The sequence below is a fragment of the Nyctereutes procyonoides genome, unplaced genomic scaffold, assembly GCF_905146905.1.
Source record: "Nyctereutes procyonoides isolate TBG_1078 unplaced genomic scaffold, NYPRO_anot_genome, whole genome shotgun sequence".
Lineage (NCBI taxonomy): Eukaryota > Metazoa > Chordata > Mammalia > Carnivora > Canidae > Nyctereutes > Nyctereutes procyonoides.
The window spans coordinates 11,242,937-11,266,193 of record NW_026575141.1 but is presented as its reverse complement, the minus strand read 5'-3'; the positions used below and the strand labels follow the sequence as shown (position 1 = coordinate 11,266,193).

General features: G+C 40.3%; 1 protein-coding gene across 2 annotated transcripts in view; it reads left to right on the top strand.

Moving 5' to 3' along the window:
- The window catches only part of ABCB1 (ATP binding cassette subfamily B member 1), a 97,497-nt gene extending 88,009 nt beyond the window's left edge, over nt 1–9,488 (top strand). For both annotated transcript variants that reach the window (XM_055307614.1, XM_055307615.1), the window contains 3 exons: nt 4,996–5,202; nt 7,912–8,058; nt 8,873–9,488. In XM_055307614.1, the coding sequence (XP_055163589.1) occupies nt 4,996–5,202; nt 7,912–8,058; nt 8,873–9,076 (558 nt within the window). In that variant the 3' untranslated portion in view covers nt 9,077–9,488. The remainder of the gene's footprint in view (nt 1–4,995; nt 5,203–7,911; nt 8,059–8,872) is intronic.
- The last annotated feature ends 13,769 nt before the right edge of the window (nt 9,489–23,257 follow it).

Here is a 23,257-nt window from a genome sequence, read left to right as displayed (position 1 = left end):
GTTCTATGAGGTGCTATTAAAAAAAAATTGATGCCCCAGTTCCACGTGGAATCCACTTGAATTAATGACCATTGTGAAAATAGAACTTACAACCTGTAGTCCAGGGCTCTTTGAAAATTCAGTCATGCTGGGACAGCTAAGCATCTGCCTTCAGCTCAGGTCATGAACTCGAGGTCCTGGGATCAAGCCGCATATCTGGCTCCCTACTCACTGGGGAGTCTGCTTCTCTCTCTCTCCCCCTGCCCCTCCACCCTGCTTGTGTTCTCTCTCTTGCTTACTCTCTCTCAAATAAATAAAAAAAAATCTTTAAAAAAATTAAATTCAGTCATGCTTACTCATAGATATTTTTTATTGTATTCTACTCAGTCTGTTTCTTAACACCTACATAAGCTCTGTCCTTTATTTTTACTTTCTTGTTTTATATTTTCTGTTCTGATTTTATGCTTCAATTTTGCTATTAAAGTTTGAACAGAGGACTCTAAAGGTAGAGACAAAGGAAGCAATTACAGAAGGAAATGTTAGCTCTCAGACACTGATTATGGCCCCTAACAGGTGTTGAGTAAGCAGTGTATTAAATGTTGATCTTTAATGAATTATAGGTTATGTCTGCACTCAAAGACTCTAACTGAGGAGATGGGACATATACTTCCATGAGTTCTATAAAAGAAGGTAGACCTAGAGATGGCTCTTAAGGGATGAGTAGAGCTGGTTGCATGAGGGTAAGAGTGAACATGCAAGATATCATTTGATGCAAGAGATAATGTGAACTGTGGTTGATAAGTTATTTGCTCCCAATGTCCATATAACCTCTTTTTGTCTGAAATAGCAGATTTAATGAAAGTTGTGATTTTCATACTTTTAAATTATGACCCATTTAGGAAGAGCAAAAAAGAAAAAAAAACTCATGGCCTCCCCATTGTACTCATACTCACATGTGTTAGTTTAGTACTGCTACTAAAGAGAATTAGCCTACACCTTCCAGATTTTGCACAGTGCATCTCTCTGGTAGAACCATAATTACTTCCAGAACCAGAAGGGAGTCTGGGAAATAGTTTTTAGCCTTCTACTCCAGTCATATATGGAAGGGTATACACAGAATATGGAAATGAATGCTGAGTGCACAGGGCAAAAACCATCTCAAGACAACACTTAAAATGCATGGGAAACAAAGTGTTCTTATCTATTGTAGGAACACTATTGTCTGCTCCTGTACATTTGTGCTAGAGCTTTGAAGTCCTGCCAAGTGGTGCACAGTAGCCAAAATTCTTAGCCAAGTGTCCTCAAGAAACACTAATATGTGTGCCAAGTTTTGTTCATAAATATCAATGAGTAACCCTTAAGAACCCAGTTAGTAGGTGACTTATAATTAGTTCTCACTGTCATGTAAAATATGAGTGTGGATTTGAGCATGATTGCTCATAAGAACCGCAAAAGGATGTGATCCTATAGTCAGGAAATCCTCATGATCATCAGTGGGCCTTGAATTGTACTTTGTGAAATAGTGACCAGAGCTGTGATTCTCAAAATTATGTGTATCAGAAGGGCTTACAGAGCTACTAAAGAACACAGCCACCCTGGCTCATTCCAATCAGTCGGCCTATTAATTTTTACAATTTTCCTAGGTGATTCAGATGCCAACTATCATTTCAGAACCACTGAAATGATAAATTGGAAAGATGTAGATTAAATTGTGGAGAGTCTTGAAAAATGAAGCTACTGATTTGTACAGAGTGGGTACTTCAAGTTTTGTGGGGCCTGCAGGTTATACATTTTTAGAGACTTGACTTAAAAGAATACAAAGAAATTAGGTACAAAAGTGAATATTTACTTCTAATAAAACAAATCACAACAAAATATTGAAAACGTAAAGATTCAAGTCCCTTTTCTCATTTAATTACTTGAGAAAGAGAGAGACAGCATGAGCGAGTGAGCGAGCATGAGTGGAGGGAGGGGAAGCAGACCTTCCCCCTGAGCAGGGAGCCTGACAGGGGCTCCCTCCCAGGATCCCAGGATCTCAGAGCTGAAGGTAGACGCTTAACCAACTGAGGCACTCAGGTGCCCCTCAGGTCTCTTTCCTCCTTAGGCAGATACATAAAATCACCTAGAAGAGCTTCCTGACTGCAGGCTGTGCCCCCCCCTTTCCCCCCACTCAGAACACAGTTCAGCTGCCAGCAGTCACCTGCAATTCAGGACCCTTGAAGATGAACTTCATTAACATCACTGTTAAATCGCTTCTGGTCTGAGTCTTCTCCCATCTATCACATGCACCATCGGCAGAAGCCTGTGGTCATAGTCTGGTTATTACCTGGCAGGTGCTTGAGCTAAGTGGGGCCTTCCTCTGTGAGGGAGGATACAGAATATCTTTCAATGATAAGGTGCGTGTGTTACCAAAACCCACCCTGTAGTGTACACATTCAATCCCAGCTCCCCTAGTTACTGTGTGATCTTGTGCAAATTACTTACTTCTGCTCATCTTTTTAATCTGCAAAATGGAGATTAAAACCACGCCTACCCCAGGGGCACCTGGGTGACTCCGTTAGTTAAGCTCCTGGCTCTTGGTTTTGGCTCAGGTCAGGATCTCCTGGCTTGTGAGATGGAGCCCTACGGTCAGGTTCTGAGGTCAGCACGGAGTTGGCTTGGGTTTCTCTCCCTCTGCCCCTCTGCCCACTCACTACATACTCTCTCTCAAATAAATAAATAAATCTTAAAAAAGAAAGCAAAACCATACTACCTCACTAGGGCTGTTGTGAAGATCAAACAAGAAAATGCATGAGACATGCTTATCACAGGACTTACTGTCAGTGCTCACTAATTTATCTGTAATCATGATTTCAGAGTAAATACATATAACAGAGTAGTACCTATTTAACATATGATTGTGCTTATGAAGGAAGCAGCACATTTAACAATCTAGAATAGAGATAGCTGGCCATTTAACCTGATTTTACCTTATTATTACCAGTGTGTTTACTTTCCTAGTTAAGTTTTATGTAGGCCAGTATCTTTGGAACAGTGTTTTCTGAATCCTCAAAGTTCCTTGGTCTTCCCTCAGACCATCACTCATGCCTCAGCCCAAGAACCTCTGCACTGGTCTCTTTCACATTTGGGTTTCTAAACCTGTTTTCTCTACAGAGAGGATGCTTCAGCTAACACAGGTTTTAAGTATTTGCAATTCCACCATATCATGTGGGAATGATGAGGGCCAAGAGTGTTACCATATACAGCGTGATAGAGAAAAACTCCTTAAAACCTGATGGGATGACTCAAATTTGCCTAATTAGATTAGTTTGGCGATATCTGTTTCCCTCCCAGGAGCATAAGCTTAGAAAAAATTAAGCTACTCCTTTCCTGAAACTTCCATTTCTCAAGTACAGTGTTCCATTTAACAAGATCTGCTGTTTTGCCACATCTTTGTATGATTTTTACTGCCTCTCTCCACCCTCTACTTCCCACCTTCACTTAACACTCTAAGGATGCCTGCAACATAGATGCTGGAAGAGTCTCCATGGCAACTGGGCTCGGTACTAATAAGGTCATGGCTGTGTTTTCTATCCCTGCACTTGGCAGCTTCACAAACAGAAGCCGTGTTCCTGCAGCAAAGACTGTACCTTACCCCTGGCCAGCTGTCTCCCAGGGGCACCCAGCCAGGCACATGGGATCCAAAGAGTATATATAGCTCAGTAGACACTCACCAGCACGATGGGAAAAGCCTGCAGCTGAGTCACTTGCTTCTTTGGAGGGGATGAACTAGCTCTCTCACTTGAATACCAGAGTTCTCTTGCAAAGTAGATCTTTTGGGCAGACCTATGTGGATCAGAGCAAGGCTGTAAGGGGCACTGCCTAGGCTCTTGCACGGTAACCTAGAGAGCCAGGTCACTGGAGAAGAGGCAGTTTCTCCTTCCTACTCCTTTGGCCCAACATTGTAGATGTCTGTCCAACATTTCATCTGCTCAGCCTGCATCCATCCACTGTAGTTTCAGTTACAGCCACACAGAGTTAACCAATCTCTGACAGTCTTGAAGCACATGCTTGGTGCCCAGCACTGTGCTGAGTGGGGTCTAGATGAAATCTCATTCAATTCTAAATTCTATGAGTTTAGGAATTATTATCATAATTCAAATTTTATCCACAAAGTAGCTGTCAGAGAAATTAGCTCATTTTCCCAAGACCAACAACTACTTAGAGATACAGCAGCCACCTTCCCACACTCATTTCTATTCCGTTTAACTGCTACATCCCATTCTTCTAAAACCTGATTCTTAGAAATCTGACCTGCAGACCTCTCATGTGCTCACAGTAATTACTGATTTCTAATCTTAGCTAATTTTCCTGTGAAAAACTGATACATAAGAATAAGGATGCTAGCAAATTTAATGCCATAAAACAACACAAACTTACTATCCTACGAATTCTGGAAGTCAGATATCTAGAATAGATTTCATCAGGCCAAAATCAAAATGTCACCAGGGCTGTGTTCCCTCTGGAGGCTTGAGGGGACTGTTTTCTTTTTCTAACTCCTGGCCCCATCCTCAATCTTCAAAGGCAACAATGACTAAATGAGGCTTTGCCATATTGCACTGCTGTAAGTGTCCTGCCTCCGTTTTGCACAGCTAAGGACCCTCATGAGTACATTGGCCTGCCTGGATAATCCCAGATCATCTTCATATTTTGAGATCATCTGATGAACAACCTTACACCTTAATTCCCTTTTGCCATGTGACATTATATTCTCAGAGGTTTCATGAGTTAGAACGTGGATATCTTGGGGGGTGAGGGCATGATCCTACTTACCAGGGTTAAAGCAGAAGAAACGTGACAATTTATCAGAGCATACAATTATGACCTTGTTCAGTTAACTTTGACAATCCAAACTCAACAACAACAAAAATATTGTCCCATGGTAACCTGACAATTTTAGTGTATGAAATAATGACAGTGATTTTGCTAAGTTAAAAATGTGCTGGTCATGAGTCACCCATGAATTCTCGTTTTCAGCTAATTGATGGCAAAGAGATAAAGCACCTGAATGTCCAGTGGCTCCGAGCACATCTGGGCATCGTGTCTCAGGAGCCCATCCTGTTTGACTGCAGCATTGCTGAGAACATTGCCTATGGAGACAACAGCCGGGTCGTATCACATGAAGAGATCCTGCAGGCAGCCAAGGAGGCCAACATACACCACTTCATCGAGACACTCCCTGAGGTAAGTCTTTCTCCAAAATAGGAGCCCAGGAGCCTGTGGCAACCTCCCTGGCCTACACTTTGATTTCTAAAAGGCAGGTTTTCCAAACTTGAAGAGAAGTGAGCGACTAGAATACACACCTGTGCACAACATCTTGCCAAACTTCCTAAAAAAAAAAAAAAAAAAATCTTGCCAAACTTCCTAGGCCCATTTGATACTATGCTTACCTGACCACCTGACTGGCTCTTCCTGTGAGCAAGCCTGATGGAAAAGCATGTGGTTGCAGGAAGCCTTTCCCTCTGAGCCCAAGTACAGGCTCTGTAGCAGTAGGCATAGCCCCCTACCTTCATTCCTCTCCCGACCTTCCTTCTGCCTCTTTGCTGCTCTCTGCCAAGCTGCAAGCCTACCTCTGTGTTGGGCCAGGCTGGGGAGCTGAACCCATGTCAAAAAGAAGGCTCTTCCTGAATAGAGCTGAGCCCTGGGAATAACTGTGGTATCATGTAATCCCTCATCTTTGCACATTTCTTGGCCTCCAAGCTCTTATAGGATTGATTGCCGAAACCTTCCTTGGGGGTCTCTGAGCTATTGTCCTTGGATGCCCTCTGAATTCTTCCCAGGAAGTTAAGTAAAAGGAACCCTACCCTCCCTAAAGCCCTCCCTTTATATCCTGTGTTTTGAACTCACCTTGAACTGGCTTGTCTACACCATGTCTCATCACCACTAGTTACTTATAAGGAAGCACCCCTAAAGAATAAAGCTCAGTAGCCTCAAACCAGTAGGGAAGGCAATTTCCTTATGTGTAAGGATGGCAATACCAACTGGCCCTAACTCTTTCCCAAACTTCCTTTTTCTGAGGCTCTTCTTCTGATAACTGCAGCCCCCATATCACAGACCCCCAGGAAGAGGATTGTCCCTTTCCCCTCCTTTCAACCTTCTTGCCCAGCTGTGGATAACCGGTCTTTCCCAAGGCTAGAAAACTTGAAAGACATAGCTTCAATCCCCTTTACTAATGATCTCAAAATATGGGCATGAACCATCACATTAGAACCAGCTAAATCAGAAGCGTCGGAGGTAGAGTCTAGCAATCTGTGTTTCAATAGCCCAGATACCAGGCTACAGTTTGAGAACCACTGGTCTGGAGGTTAACAGAGACAAACACAGAGAATAAATATTAACTAGCTCATTAAATATACTCCTCTGGCATTCATTTGTCTACCACAAGGACCCAGCCCTTCTGGGCTCCTGGTCTCTGTCACACAAAGCACACCTATAGACATCATGATTCTTTTCCTCGATGTCTAGATGTGGAAACAGAAGGCAGAGCCCATTGAGTCCTATTCTCTGCCCAAGGACCCACTTCTTTACCTGAGCAATTCCTACTAGGATTTCCCTCACCCCAAAGGAGGCTAGTCTGGTGACCCACTTCCTTCAACAGCCCTGCCTTTACCTGCTGCAACAGGATCAGATTGTCTCAGGAATCCCTACACTTATGTGGAACACTAGTCAGTGTTCCCGCCTTCTGAGGGACCTGCAGCCCCGGGGCGGGCGGGGGGCGGGGGTGGGGTGGGGAACCAGTGGAAAGCATCTGCTGGAAACTCAGGTGGGATCCTCAGACTTTGCCTGCAGTTAGACATCTCGGTCCGAGTGCCACTGAACTAGGGTGACAGATATAGCAAATAAAAATAGCCAATCCTATATAGAACATGAATTTTTAAGTCAAACCCTGATTGTCAGAATCAGATATACTTCCAATCTGGCAAGGGCCTGAAAATTATGATAGTCTTGTTTTCTAGGTTGCATATGCTGTCGTGTCTTGTTCCTGCTCTCCTCTACATAACCTTTTAACTCGTGTATCATCCTGTTGAGTAGTAAATGACAATTGTCTACTGTGGGAAACAATATGTGAAGAACTTTGGGAGAACGCTAAAATAAAAAAAATTAAAAAGATATTTTAGCCTTTAAAGTTAAGTATCAGAATGGAATTCATTAGCAGCCATTAAAATTATTGAAATGTTAGACATAGTTTTATAAAAGCAGGTACCAGAAGATTAGCATCCCAAGAATTTCTTCCCTTCCTGACTTTCGTGCAGAGAGCACCACCTGCTGGTTATAAGTAAAATGAACTTCATTTATTTTTTGCATTGCCTGTTTGAAGTCTGATTTCATTCCTGGAACCAATCTTTGTCCCAAATATAATGAAACCAGGAGCCTGGAAGAGACTAACACTGTAACGGTAGTCTTCCTCATAAAGATATTGACTTGTTTACACTGAAATAGGCCTCTTATGCCCAAATGTATATTTTCTCCCTTTTTTCTTCTTTTTTTTTTCAATTTTTAGAAAAAAATTGTTTTGTTTTTTTTTTTATTTGAGAGAGAGCGAGAGTGAGCACAGGAGAGCAGGGGCAGAGGGAGAGAGAGAATCAGACTCCCCACTGAGCAGGAAGCCAGACATGGGGATCAGTCCCAGGACCCTGGGATCATGACCTGAGCTAAAGGCAGACAGTTAACCGACTGAGCAACCAGGCGCCCTCCAAATGTCTGTTTTCAAGAAGAGAAGTCAAACCTGCCATGCAGAGCTAGTTTTTTGATGTTTAATCCTCTGTGAACCCATTCTTAGCTTCTGAACCTAAACTTTTTTGTGTTTATGGATGTGATTATCCTGTTTTCTGTGAGCACACTCTTTTTTTAGGTTATCAGTTCTCCATTTCAATAACAAAACCCTATTCACAGAAATACAACACCAGAGTAGGAGACAAAGGAACCCAGCTCTCTGGTGGCCAGAAACAGCGCATTGCCATAGCTCGCGCTCTTGTTAGACAGCCTCATATTTTGCTTTTGGATGAAGCTACATCAGCTCTGGATACAGAAAGTGAAAAGGTAAGAATTTAAATTGGATTCAGCATGCTTGAATCGGTTGTCCTTCAAAGGTTTAAATAAATGCTTCGGTCTTTCACGGAAGAGAACAAAATTCAGTCCAGATATGTTGATTGTTACTTACGTCAGTGTTCAACAGAATGTAGACCCTTTCTGTAGCTGTTATTCAAGAGAACTAAGACAAAATAAGGGAAATTAGTCTTATAGCACTTACACTCCAAAAAATAGCCCGGATTACCTTATATTGACCAAAGATGCTGTGTTAAGGAGGTCACTTTCCCATTCTACTGGTGGTATCTCCTCAGCAACTATATATAAAAAAACCAGGAGCTTAATATACTGTAAAAGATGACTGTACCCTAAGATAAATATTAGTAATCATTTTCAGTTTGAGCAAAAAGTTCACTATTCGAGTATCTGAAAGACAAATTAATTCTGAGCTATACCCTGTCTTAAAAATACCAAATTCAAGGAGGCTGTGTTCAGCTTGTGCTCACTTTCCCTGAATTTGCTGTAAAGCTGGACTGAAGGGTGGCTCTGGAGGTGTTGTGTGGGTGGGCACAGCAGTAAATGTTTTTAAATGATTGAACAGACTGTGTTTATTGTCATAACTTTGAGAACAGATGACCTCTGCCTCAGAATTAATCCAGACTACGATTCACTTATCTCCTGTTATGACAGATTCCTTGCTTTGTCAATTCTGTTGTATTTCACTGATACCATCCTTAAAGAAGGGAGGATGATTATGAGCCTTATTATGGAGGAGGAAAGGAGAGGACTGTTTTTATCAGAATTAATTTATGTGGTTATTGGTCAGGTTGTCCAAGAAGCCCTGGACAAAGCCAGAGAAGGCCGCACTTGCATTGTGATCGCCCACCGCCTGTCCACCATCCAGAATGCAGATTTAATAGTGGTGTTTCAGAATGGCAAAGTCAAGGAGCATGGCACACATCAACAGCTGCTGGCTCAGAAAGGCATCTATTTTTCCATGGTCAGTGTCCAGGCTGGAGCAAAGCGCTAGTGAACTGTGGCCATATGAGCTGTTAAATATTTTCTAATATTTGTGTTAAAACATGGCATTTAATCAAAGTTAAAAGGTGAGCACTTACTGGAAAAACCATGTAGAACTACCTGTTTAACATTTCTTGCTGCAACTGAAGATCATTCCACCAAGTTCAGAGTCTTCAGATTTTATAATTAAAGGAACCAAAAGAAACATTATCAAATGGAATAAAATACTGGTGTTAACTGCATTATAAAATTATAGAGTAATTCAAAGTAGATTTTGTTAATAAATTGTATAATTTTTGTTTATATTTTATTTGTAACTTACTGCTTTGCTGAAAGATTATAGAAGTGGTAATAAGTACTGAATGTTTGAATAAAGTGCTAGCTATAATAAAACTAAACTTTTATATGAGAGTCATCTTGTCTAAAATGCCTATAAGTATATCATCTCTCAAATAAAATATTAAAGATTACTAATGTATTTTTTTAAAAAAGCCTTCTTTAAAAACTCCCATTAATTTTTGTGAAAATGGTTAAATAGTGTAAATAATTCCCATTGTATATGTTTTTTCACAGTGGGTCCTAAGGAACCACTGGCCCTCATTCTCTGTGGACTTGATCCCACTGGTTCTTGTGTTTCTACATTATGATGGCTTTCAAACCAACTACACATATCAATGCAGAATTTTAGGGGTGGGAGGGTGGCACAGGATACACAGGGTACAGCATATACTCTGCTATATGTCAAATATTTTGCGTTGCTCTTATAAAGGGCTCTTACAGGATCTTAATATTTCTGCACTTTAAAAAATATAATAACTCCTTTTCTGTTTTGATAATGAATCACTTTTCCCAATAATTGGTCTCTTCCAAAGCTGACCCTTCTAGTGGCAGATGTATGCGAATGAAAAAAGAAAATACCACAAAGAATGATACTCAGACTACAAACAAATAAATAAGCCCAAAAGCACTACAAACAAGATTGAAAGACACAAGCTAGAGTTGTATTTGTCATATTTATTGTAAACAATTGATATCCTTACTATCTAAAGAATTTTAAAAAGAAAAAAAAATGCTACCACCACCAAAGAAGAAGGGGCAAAGGACATGATCAGGTAGTTCCCAAGGAAGAAATACATTAGAAAAATAAAGAAGTGCACAATCTCAATAATGAAAGAAATGTAGATTAAAAGAAAATACCCTGGAAGAGTAATAGCAGCCTCATGGTGAAATAAGATGTCCTGTGTTTTTGTCCTTACCCCTACCCCAACAACAATAATTTAGCAGCCATCCACAGACAGAAGTGCCTCTGTGGGAGCTGTGGGATCTAGCACCAGAAGCCAAGGGTCCTGAGGGAAATCTCACCCACCTGTGTGTCACATAATAGGCAGAAAGACCTTGGTCCTGGCTATGGATGGTGGCCTGTGAACTGGCTCCAGGCCCTCTCAGTCCCAGTTCTAGAAAACACTGTGGTAAACAGTCACCCATGGATGACACAGCCTTTGTAGAAGTCCAGGAGTTCAGAGAAGAAGTTCCAGAAAAAAAGAGCAAAAAGAATACTAGCTTGAATGCATTGGAGAAGGTAAGAGGAATAGCTTGACTTGTCCCACTCCTCTATCATGGCAACACAGCTGAAGGCCCAGGAGAGAGCTTAGCCCCTGACTTCTGTTGTGGAGGGAAGTGAAAACAGGAAGGAGTGCCTGGCTTCCCCAGCTGTGCAGAATGCTGCCAAAAAGGTTTATTTTCCTCTTCTAGAGGACTGGATTTTGAGATGCATGACTTTGAGAGGATGTGGGAAGAAACTGGGAAAGCAGCAGATTGGACTCTTGAGAAGGCGTTGAAGATACATGGATCCTACCAACTGTGTCGTGGACTCTATCAAGAAACTTGGCTGCAAGCCACAGGGAAAACCTTGCCTGCAAATTCCCCCAACTGGCCCATGGAGCACCCCAGCACTCAGTGTTCTTACTGATATACACATAGCCTCTGCCCAGTCCTGTGGTAGTTTTTTGTACAAGTTCCCAAAGGTGGCAGCAAGAGCAGTGGCAAGAGCAAAAGACTTGGCAGACAGCTAGTGAGCACACACAGAAGGCTGGCCCAAGTCTGCAGGCCAGGGGAAGGCCACAGACTTGAGCTTTATTGCTACCTTTGGTAAAACAAAAGGAAGGCAATCACTACATGGCCTGGTATAGAGTCAAGAGAAGGCACATAAGCTTAAGGTCTCTTCCAATAACGGGATCAAGAAGTGTGGGTCACTTTTATTCATAGAGGGTCAGATGAAACCTTCAAGTTACTAGCATAGCTGATGGGAGATATTTCTCTCCTGAAGCCACTGAATAGACTGGAGGTGACTGCTACTTCACATGGGAAGACAGGCAAAACTTCACGGAACATGAAAAAATCAAGGAAGCATGACACAATAATAATTTTACAGTAACTGACTCCATGACATGGAGCTCTATGTTTTATCTGGTAAAGAATTCAAAATAGCTGTTTTAAGGAGACTTGATGAACTTCAAAACAACACAGAAAGACAATTCAACAAAACCAGGAACACAGTACAAGAGCAAGATGAGAAGTTTAACAAAGAGAAAATTTAAAGGAACAGAAATTCTGGAACTGAAGAATACAGTGAATGAGATGAAAAATGTAGTAGAGATCATTAGCAGAAGAATAGGTCAGTCAGAAGAAAGAGTCTGTGAGACAGAAGACAACAGCATTGAATAATTCAGTCAGAGGAGAACAAACAAAAAAGAATGGAAAAGAGTGAGGAAAGCCTGTGATCCATGGAATACCATTGAAAGAGCCGGTTTCTGAATTATTGGAGTTCCGGAAGGAGAGGAGAAGTAGAAGGGGGCAGAAAACTTCTTTAAAGAAATAACGGCTGAGAACATCCCAAGCCTGGGAAGAAATTGGATATTCAAGTTTGCAAAGCTCATGGGTCATCACATAAAATCAATTTAGATCCCCTTTAAAACATATTATAATAAAACTGTCAAAAATCAAATACAAAAATGCTTAAAAGTAGTAAGAGAAAAAAAAAGTTTGTAATTTGTAAGGGGCCCCTATAAGGCTGTCATTGGGTTTCTTAGCAGGAGAGACTACACTAATACATTCCAAGTGCTGGAAAAAAAAATCCCTGCCAACCAAAAATAAACTGTCTGGCAAAGTTCTTCAGAAATGAAGGAGAGAGACTTTCCCAGACAAAAGCTGAAGGAATTTATCACCAATAGAACTGCCTTATAGGAAATGCTGAAAGGAGTTTTTCAAGCTGAAATACACAATACTAATTAGTAACATGAGAACATATAAAAATATACAACATACTGGTAAAGGTAAGTATGTAGTTAAATTCATAATACTATAGTACTATAATATGGTGGTGTGTTAACTGCTTAACTCTAGTATAAAGGTTAAAGGACAATAGTGTTAACTATGTGGCTGTAATAATTTTAATGAGTACACAATATAAAAAAGGCAACTTGTGACATCAAAAACATGAAAAGGGGAAGTAAAAGGTTAATGTTTTTTGTATGCTATTTTTTTATGTTTTGTAAAATACACTGTTATACCTTTAAGATGTTTTATGTGAGCCTCATGGTAACTACAGGGCAAAAACCTATAGTAGATTCACAAAAGACAAAAAGAAAAAATCAAGACCCACCACTATGGAAAATCATCAAGTCACACAGAAAGGTAGCAAGAGAGGAAAAAGAAACAAGGGAACTTACAATACAGCCAGAAACCGTAAGATGGCATCATAAGTCCTCAGTGCAAATTGATTGAATTCCCTAATCAAAAGGAATAGAGTGGCTGGATGGATAACAAATCAAGACCTAATTATACACTGCCTATAAGAGACTCACATCAGCTTTAAGGATACACATAGGCTAAAAGTGAAGGGATGGAAAAAGATATTCCATGCAAGTTGAAACCAAAAGAGAGCAGGGGTAGCTTATTCTTAATAAGACAAAATAGTCTCTAGGCCAAAAATGGTAACAAAACAAAGGTCATTAAATAATGTTAAAGGGGTCACTTTATTAAGAGGGTATAATAATTTTTTAAAAAATATTTTATTTATTTATTCATGAGAAACACAGGAGAGAGAGAGAGAGAGAGGCAGAGATACAGGCAGAGGGAGAAGCAGGCCCCATGCAGGGAGCCCGACAAGGGACTCAATTCCGGGTCTCCAGGATCACGCCCTGGGCTGAAGGTGGTGCTAAACCGCTGAGCCACCTGGGCTGCCCAAAAGGGTATAATAATTGTAAAAATATATGCATCCAACAACAGAGCATCTAATATATTAAACCAATAGTAAGAGATATGAAGGGAAAAGTAGACAACAATACAGTAATAGTAGACTTCAGACAATACTGTTGACTCCACTTTCAATGATGGATAGATAATGAAGACAGAAAATCAACAAAGAAATGTTGGACTGGACTATACACCAAATGGATTAACAGATATGTGGAGAACATTCCATCCAATAACAACAGAATATACACTTTTCTCAAGCACACATAGAACATTCTCCAGTATAGATCATGTGATAGGTTCCAAGTTATAGCAAATTTTAAAAAGAATGAAATCAGGGCAGCCCGAGTGGCTCAGCGGTTTAGCGCTGCCTTCAGCCAAGGGCCTGATCCTGGAGACCCGGGATCAAGTCCCATGTCAGGCTCCCTGCATGGAGCCTGCTTCTCCCTCTGCCTGTGTCCGTGCCTCTCTCTCTCTCTCTCATGAGTAAATAAATAAAATCTTAAAAAAAAAATGAAATCATACCAAGTATCTTTCCAACCACAATAATTTGGAATTTGAAATCAGTAACAAGAGGAAAGCTGGAAAATTCATAATAATCTGGAAATTAAACAACATGCTCCTCAGCAATCAATAAGTTAAAGAAGAAATCAAAGTAGAGACATATCTTGAAACAAAAAAACAAAAAACAAAAAAGGCCTTGAAACAAAAATGGACACATCATACCAAACCTAGGAGATACAGCAAAGGTAGTTCTAAAAGGAAATTTATAAATATAAATACCTAAGAAAGAACTAAACCTAATTTTACACCTTTAGGAACTGGAAAAAGGAAAACAAACCAAGCCCAAAGTTAGCAGGAAGATGGAAATAACAAAGATCAAAACATAAAATGAAATGGAGACCAGAAAAACATAGAAATGATCAATGAAACTAAGAGTTATTTTTTGAAAAGAAACAAACTTGACAAAACTTTTGTTAGACTAAGAAAAACAGAAGACTCAAAATCAGAAATAAAACAGGAAGCATTACAACTGGTACCACAGAAATACAAATGTTTATGAGAGATTACTATGAAGAGATTACATGCCATCCTAGAAGAAATGGATACATTTCTAGAGACGTATAGCCCACCAAGACTGAACTGTGAAGAAATAGAAAATCTGAATAGACCAATAACAAGGAGATTGAATCACTAATTGAAAACCAACAAAGAAAAGCCCACGACAAAATGGTTTCACTGGTGAATTCTACATAGAAGAATTAGCACTATTCCTTCTCAAATTCTTCCAAAAGATTTAAGAAGAGGAAGCACTTCAGCACTCATTTTACCAGGCCACCATTGCCCTGATAACAAAGCCAGATAAGAATACTGCAAGACATCTAAAATTAATATGTATGTTAATTATACTGGAATTTAAAAAATAAAATTGAATGAACGAATGAATGAAAGAAAACACTATGCAAATGAATAAATCGTACACTAAAGTAATAGAATGAAGGCTAAAAATCTTATGATCCTCTTAATATGTGCAGAAAAAGAATTTGACAAAATGCAACATATTTTCATGATAAAAATTCTCAACGAATTATATATAGAGGAACATACTTCAACATAATAAAGGCCATGTATGACAAGCCCACAGCTAACATCATACCTAATGGTGAAAGATTGAAAGTTTTTCCTCTAAGATCAGGAAAAAGAAAAGGGTTAACTCTTACCACTCCTATTCAATATACTACTGAAGTCCTAGCCAAAGCAATTGGGCCAAAAAAGAAAAAAAAAATCAGAAAGGAAGAAGTAAAATTGTCTTGGTTTGTAAATAATAGGATCTTATAAATACTAAAAGCCCCACCAAAAAATTTTCTTTTTCTCTGGCTTATTCCACTTTGCAAAATGCCCTCTAGTTCATCCATGTCATCATAAATGGCAAAATTACCTTGTTTTATAGCTGAATACTATTCCATTGTATATATGTATATACACAACATTTTCTTTATCCTTTCATCCATTGATGGACATGTGGGTTTCTATATCTTGACCACTGTGATCATCCTGCAGTCAACACAGGAGTGCTGATTTCATTTTCTTCAGCTATATTCCCAGAAGTAGGATTGCTGAATCATATGGTATTTCTATTTTTAAATTTTTGAAGAACCTCCATATTGTTTTCTCTGTTAAACCACCAGATTTGTGGTGATTTGTTTCAGTAGCCTCAGGAAACTGATAAAAGCCTCAAATCAGAGAAGCTAAGCAAGGTGCTTTTATTTAAAAAACAAAACAACACGGGTAATGAGTCTGAGTTGGGCTGGTGAGAACAGAGAATAGATGACTCTGAGACACATCCATAATCTATCTGAGAAAGGTAAAAGAAAAACTGACTTGAAAAATGCTGTGAGTTTGATGAGGATGAGGAACTCTTTTAGAAGGAAGATGATTTGTTCTTTTGGCTTTGAGGTGACATCATAGCAGAAGGCGTTCAGAAGTTTGGCCCTCAGGGTACTAACCAAACACAGATGGGTCCCAAAGTGTACTGTTTGCTGGATTCCACTCTTTTATTTTCCTAGCTCCATGCTAGGATTCTCCAGCTATATCCAACTCTAAACAATGACGCCCTTCTCTTTGCTTCACCAGAATCAGGTTCTGAATTTAGACCAAAATGTGTTTCAGTCTGTTTCTTGACACACAAAGTAGCTATTTGTTCCCAGATCTCTGTGATAAGAAGTCTTTGTGATTCATTTTTTCTTACTCACATCTCTGTCTCAGATGCCTGCTCCCAGTTTGTGAACATTTTGAGAAAATGACTGTCTTTGTATCCCTTGATTCTTGCATTTGGCAAAGTCCTTGATATCTAGTAGAGGTTTCATGAGTACCTGCTGTTTTGCCAAGTTTTTGATTTAGTGTGTGCTTTCCTCTCTGGGTCAGTTTTGTTTTATCACAAGTTAACATCTGAAAGTTCTGGGGCAGCCCAGGTGGCTCAGCGGTTTAGCGCCACCTTCGGCCCAGGGCCTGATCCTGGAAACCCCGGGAATTGAGTCCCATGTCAGGCTCCCTGCATGGAGCCTGCTTCTCCCTCTGCCTGTGTCTCTGCATCTTTCTCTCTCTCCCTCTCTCTCTCTCTCTCTCTCTTTCTGTCTCTCATGAATAAATAAATAAATCAAAATCTTTAAAAAATTCCTTTCTTTAAAAAAAATCTGAAAGTTCTTTGTTAATGTATATTAAGAGAATTTTTATCTAAGGCCATATAATTTTATATAAAAAATAGGGAAGTGACCATTACCAAAAAAATCTAAAATCCAGCCTTTTCTGCTTTGCAGAATAAAAGGCAACCCTTATGGGATTTATGTCCATAATTTTGGAAAAGAAAAAAATTTTTTGTTGTTTTTAAGAAATTGGAGTAGTCTGGTAATAGTGTGGTACCGATGTCAATGGCCTCGGTTTGATTTTGTCCTATAGTGACTATATGCCATCATTTGAGGAAGCTGGATGAGGGATCCACACCACTCTACAGTTTTTTTCAACTTCCTGTGAGTCTATATTTCACAACAAAAAATTAAAAAAAGAAATAGACTCAGTTAAACTTAAGAATTTGTTGCTTCTGAAATGATAGTTCTGGCTGAAATCTGAAACAAAGAGGAATTACCAAGGAAGTAGTAGAAATGGGGAGACAGGACATAGGGGAGGAGGGAGAGATTTCAAGTAGAGGAAATAGCCTGTTCAAAGAGAATTTGATGTACAGAAAGAAGGACGTTGTGGTTGGAGCTGGCTAAATGAAGTAGAAAGTGGCATGAGGCACTGTGGTGGGGTATGCACAGTTGCCTGCTTTCCTCTGGGAGCCCTCTCTGACAAGATGGAGTTTGGGAGTGTTGGAAGCTGAGGACCAGATCCTGAGATATGATGACCATCCCCCAACTCAGACCCCAGCCACCATGCTGTAAGGAGAAGCCTCAGACACATGGGAAGGCCACATTACTTGACTCAACTGATCCTCTAGCCCACAGCCTGCATGAAGTGCTAACCATGTGAGTGAGTATCTCAGACATCCAGCCCAGTTGAGTGTTCGGGTACAGACCCAGCCAGCATCTGACTGCACCATCATGAGATGAGAACCACCTAGCTGAGCCTACTAAATTCAGAGTTTTGGGGCGCCTGAATGGCTCAGTCAGTTAAGTGTCCAACTCTTGATCTCAGCTCAGGTCTTGATCTCAGGGTTGTGAGTTCAAGCCTCACATTGGGCTCTACACTATGTGGAGCCTACTTTAAAAAAAAGTAAAAAATAAAAACCACTATTTTAGGCCAATTGATGGCTAACAAGCAATGACTTTTCCAGAGCCTATAAAGGATTTTCACTTACTCTCTCTTAATCTTTAAAAGTGTCCCTCAAAATTTCAGTGTCTTGGTGGATACCTAGTTCACCCGTGTACTCCAACACTTCTATCAATGTCTAGCACATTGAAAGTCCTCAACAAAAGTATATGTTAATGAAAAAATATCTTTGCTCTTTAAAAAAGACTAAACAAAAAATTTTCAGGGAGCACCTTCTGCAACTGTAGTCCTTTGTTCCACTTGGAACTTCTCACAGCAAGGTGAAAGACCTCTGCCCTTGGAGTCTGGAGAAATCAGAATAGCAAAGAGAAAAGCAGGAATGTTTCCAGATATGTGCAAAAGGCAAAGGTACATGATGAAATATTTTGACTCTTTCAAAAGAGCCAGTTTTGGTCATAAGGAAAAGTGACCTTGGAGCTGGAAACTAATGTTTTCGCTTTCTTCACTGGTCAGCCACACGGAAATGTGTTCCCTCTCATTGATTGTATGGAGAAGCACCTAGTCTCTCCAGCTGGAAAGATCTGGGTTTCTCTTTTAACTGCCAGTTTGTTAACATGTATGATTCTTGGGCAAGTTACTTATTTTTCACTAAGCCTTTATTTCCTCTTTGGCAATTAAGGGATTTCCATAGCTCCTTACTGGATTACTTGAGCATGAAATATCATAATGAAGGATTTAGGACAATACTCCGTATGTAGACTATAAGCAAAAAAAATAATGTTGGTTGCCTTCACTTCGTATTTTCCTTGCTCTTCAAGGCTACCAGTTCTCTTACGTGAAAAGGAAGTTGTGTTTGTATTTATTCCTTTGACAATTATGTGAAGTGCTTGGACTAGATACTGGGGGCAAAATAATAAGATGAGGAGACCACAGTTTGAGAGACAAGAAATTAGGTTAGGGGTGCCTGGGTGGCTCAGTGGTTGAGCATCTGCCTTCGGCTCAGGTCATGATCCCAGGGTCCTGGGATCGAGTCCCACATCAGGCTCCCCATATGAGTCTGTTTTTCCCTCTGCCTATGTGTCTGCCTCTCTCTGTGTCTCTCATAAATAAATAAATAAAATCTATTTAAAAAAGAGATTAGGTTAGTAATATGTATTGGTGTCATGATGCAAGACTTCTTGAGGAATCAAGAAGAGAGTGATCACTCCTCCTGGGAGTGTTCGAGCCTTAAAAATTCTGCCTGGAGAACTGAGTATCTATCTACCTGACAGATGGACAGTAGGGAAGGGGGTGTGGCTGCAAAGAGCAGTGTAGAACAGCCCCTACGGCTGGAATGGGCAGTGACTCACGGTGGTCAGTTTCCGGTGCTGTGTGTTGGAAGGAGTGAGTGGTGGCCGTCCGAGGGATAAGTCTGGGAAGTGAGGTAGGGACCAGGTGTGAAAGCATGGTGTGCCAGAATAGACTGATTTGTATTCTTGCCGTGGTCAATTTGAAATGGCGAGAGTATTGAGATATGCCTTATTTTAGGGGGTTCACATTCCTACAAATGTGCAGTGAGATTTCATAAAATGAACCACATCGAAGAGATGAGCACTGGGTGTTATGCTATATGTTGGCAAGTTGAACTCCAAAAAAAATATACAAAATAAATAAAATGAACCACATCTTACCTTTTTGATTTCCATTATAAAGATGAAAATATATACCTTACAACTTCCATAAGTGAAGAAAGAAAAGACTACACTTTAGAAACCTACCTTGCATCTCCAAAGCATGTGGGTAGCCAGCAAGAGAGCTGCTGTGCCCATAACGTTTCATTCACAAGCATCAGGGAGGCACAACTCCTAGCATCTTACACAGGAAATCACACCATTCTGTTTGAGGAGGAAGGGAAAGGGCACGGTTAAGAGAAAGGAGGACTTTTTAAAATTTCTGTTTTAGTCAAAAGATAGAGAAAGCTTAAACAGTACTACCAAAGTCATAACTCTAATATTTTATTTCTATAATCAAACCAGTTTTCAGCTGAGGCTTCCCTAATTCAATCAGAATTGGTATGTGGCAAATTTTTTCATTTCCAAAAAAGTTCATTGTCCTTCCTCAATTCTCTTATGCAAAACATGTCTATCAGTGTGGGCATTGACCCCATGACTCCCATCCTTTAGAGTTTAAATAGATGACTCATCTGGGACTTATCCGTGGATTTTCTCCATTGCTTTGGTAAAGAGCCAGTTTCAGCCAAGCTAGAGCTGAGACTATCAGAATTTTTTGAAAAAATGCATGGCTGTAATAATCTACCTCCCTAAAGTAAAAAATGGTATAAAATTCTTTGGGTTCAGACAGCCCAGGTCCAGAATATGTACACAGACAACACCTGGAGAGAAATATCCCAAAATGGAAGTTGTTAGGATAAAGTGAAAAACTAGTTCAGGGTGTTTCTTCTATGAGAACAAATATGTAAAAGGATCTTTAAGAACATTGGATGAGGGACAGCTGGGTTGCTGAGTGACTGAGTGTCTGCCTTTGTGATCCCAGGGTCCTGGGATCGAGTCCCGCATGGGGTTCCCCACAGGGTGCCTGCTTTTCCCTCTGCCTGTGTCTCTCCTCTCTTTCTATGTCTCCCATGAATAAATAAATAAAACCTTAAAAAAAAAGGAAAATTAAGAACGTTGTATCATGAGATGTTTCACAACACTTAGCATTCGTGAAAATCTTGCATATATACCTTAGTTCTGAAAGCAATTCATTGAATAGCTAAATTTTTTATTATGGGATGTTATTGGCTATTAACAGATGAAATTAAATCAAGTACATTTTAAATTCTCAAAATTTGCATTTATACCAGACAGGTTACTTTAGCCAACAATTTTTTCTATTAGCATTACATATCAAGGCCAAAGTCTTAAGTTAGCTATGCAAATTCTCTGCACCAAAACTCCCATATACTTTGTACAACTTTTGATGTTTATATTTCTCTCTGTATTTTAGTCATTTGCTCATTTTTCACTCTGTTTGTAGTTATTTTTGCATACCTGAGGGCTGTGTCTCTATCTTCATGTCTGTGTCTTGGCTGTGCTTAATGCCGTGTCCTGACACAGTAGATGACCACTTCAGAAGGATTGCATGAATCATAGATAATCAGGGCCAGAAAATGGCAGAATTCAAATATCTTTACCTACTTTCCAGAGGCTTCCTTCTTGAGACATGTACCAAATATCTTCCCTTTGTTCTTCCGTATTTACGCTCCATCCTTCTCTCTGTACTACTCTCTGCCCTGGGAGACTGACTTCTGTGAGCTCAGCTGAAGGGGAGCCTGGGGGCACTTGGAGGGCCTCACTGCCCTTCTCAAAGCAGTTTTCCCTGCATGACACTTAATATGAGTTCTGGCAACAGCTACCCCCCCTACGATGCTGGCCTGGGGAAGGCAACGCCTCCCATTTTTGTGGCCCCAAGGTCTCCACTATCTGTTATGATATATCCCCTATACCCTATGTTCTGCCCATATCTTTATTACTAGGTCCTTCATTAAATCTTCCCTGAATATCCTAATTTGTTTTTTAATATTTTATTTATGTATTCATGAGAGACACACACACAGAGAGGCAGAGACACAGGCAGAAGGAGAAGCAGGCTTCCGGCAGGGAGCCTGATGTTGACCTCGATCCTGGGACCCTGGGATCACGCCCTGAGCCACAGAAAGACGCTCAACCACTGAGGCACCCATGTGCCCTGAATATCCTAATTTTGAACGTACCATTCCTGCCTTGCTGAGACATCAACTGATAAAAGTCTATATTATTGAAAAAGGTACCATTCTTGACCAGTACAATGATTGCTCTCTAAAAGCTGTCTTGATAGCCTCTGTAAGTCTAAATTTCCACTTCATTTTTAGTCTCTCAGTAGGTAAAATCCCGTATGTACTCCACCACATCCTTATCTGCCTCTCACCTCAGCCAAATTAAGATCACACCATCTTTCTTCCAGGGCTCCACTCTTCACTCCCATCTGTTCTGCATTGCTTCCCTGCTCTTGGAACTTTGAGAATAACTTTCTTAGAAGCAGTTTTACGTGTAAGGCTAAAGAGAGTATAAATGCTTTCAGTGGGTATTGTGAGATAGGGGTGTGGGGAGGAAACAAGGGTAAACAAAGCTAGGTGATTTTTTTTACCCCAAAACTTCTCGATCTTCAATGTGCATTGTGATCCTCTGAGCGAGCAGTGTGGTAAGCAGCATTTCTCAAACTTATTTGACCATGAACACTTGTTATCTAAGGGACCCTTGTTGCCTACTAAGTACTTGCTGGCAATCCCCAGTTCGCAGTCTGCAAAACTTGGCTCTAGGGGGATGCTTCTAATTCCACCCCTCTCTTCTTCCATAAATATATATTAAATAAATGGACAAATATTGACAAAATTGGTCAGAGCTCTAAGAGAAAGGAAGTGGAAGACAGCGTTCTACAATCTTTCTTTTTTTTTTAAGATTTTATTTATTTATTCATGAGACACACACACACAGACAGTGACATAGACAGAGGGGAGCCTGATGCAGGACTGGATCCCCAGGCCCCAGGATCACGACCTGAGCAGACATTCAAACACTGAGCCGCCCAGGCACCCCACCCCTTAGCTTTTTTTAAAAAAAATATTTTATTTATTTATTTGAGAGAGAGAGAGTGAGAGAGCACAAGCAGGTGGGGAGGGGCAGAGGGGGAAGCGGACTCTCCACTGAGCAGGGAGCCCACACAGCGCTAAGGTCAGCCCAAGGGACTTGATTCCAGGACTTCAGGATCATGACTAGGGCCAAAGGCAGATGCTTAACTAACTGAGTCAACCAGGTGCTCTGACAAACCCCTTCCTTTTAATTCCATGGTGTCTGCTCTGTCATGATCTTCTAAGATGGTGGGAGTTGGGAGGTGGCCAGCACTTCCTGCAAGATCAGTCTGAGGTACTGATTGATGGTAACTGGTCATTGATTCAGAGATCTTCTTCAAGCCTTAAGCCTAGATTAATTGCAGATGCAGATTCTATTCTGGGCTTTCTGCCTTGATCCTGAACTAGTGAGGGACGGAAAACAAGTGGACAAGAAGGCAGAAAGTAGGATTTATCAGGTACTTACAATGTGCCAGCTACTATATTTGTGTTGTCTCCTTTCCTGGAGAAGCTCACAGTCTAGGAAGCTCACAGGAAGGAAAGATGTAAAAATAAGTATAATGAATGCAGCACAACATAATGCAAAACATGACATAAGGCTGTATGAATGAAGAGCTTGAACTCTGGTTTCTTTAATATTGCCTCATTATTGTGCCATGTTATCATCTCTAATTATTGGCATTTGACTTCCTATTTTATTGCTGAATAAGCCTGAGGCCAGACTGAGATATGTCCACCTACTCTCATGTCTTACGTAGAAAAACGTACAGATTTTTATAAGTAGACATATTGGACTAGATGTTACTAAGAGGATGCAGGGGGGAAATGAGCAGCTAAGTTAGAGAAAGCTTTTTAGCAAGTACTTCACATCTCTTCAATTGATGAACAAATACAAATACTGGCTAATTTGATTTTAGGATCTTCTTTCTTTGCCTCTGTGTTTTATTAGAGAAAACAGATTTAGAAAATTAGGCAGCAAGTTAAAAGAAGATGGAGTAGATGTATTTTTTCCTATTCCTCCTGCTA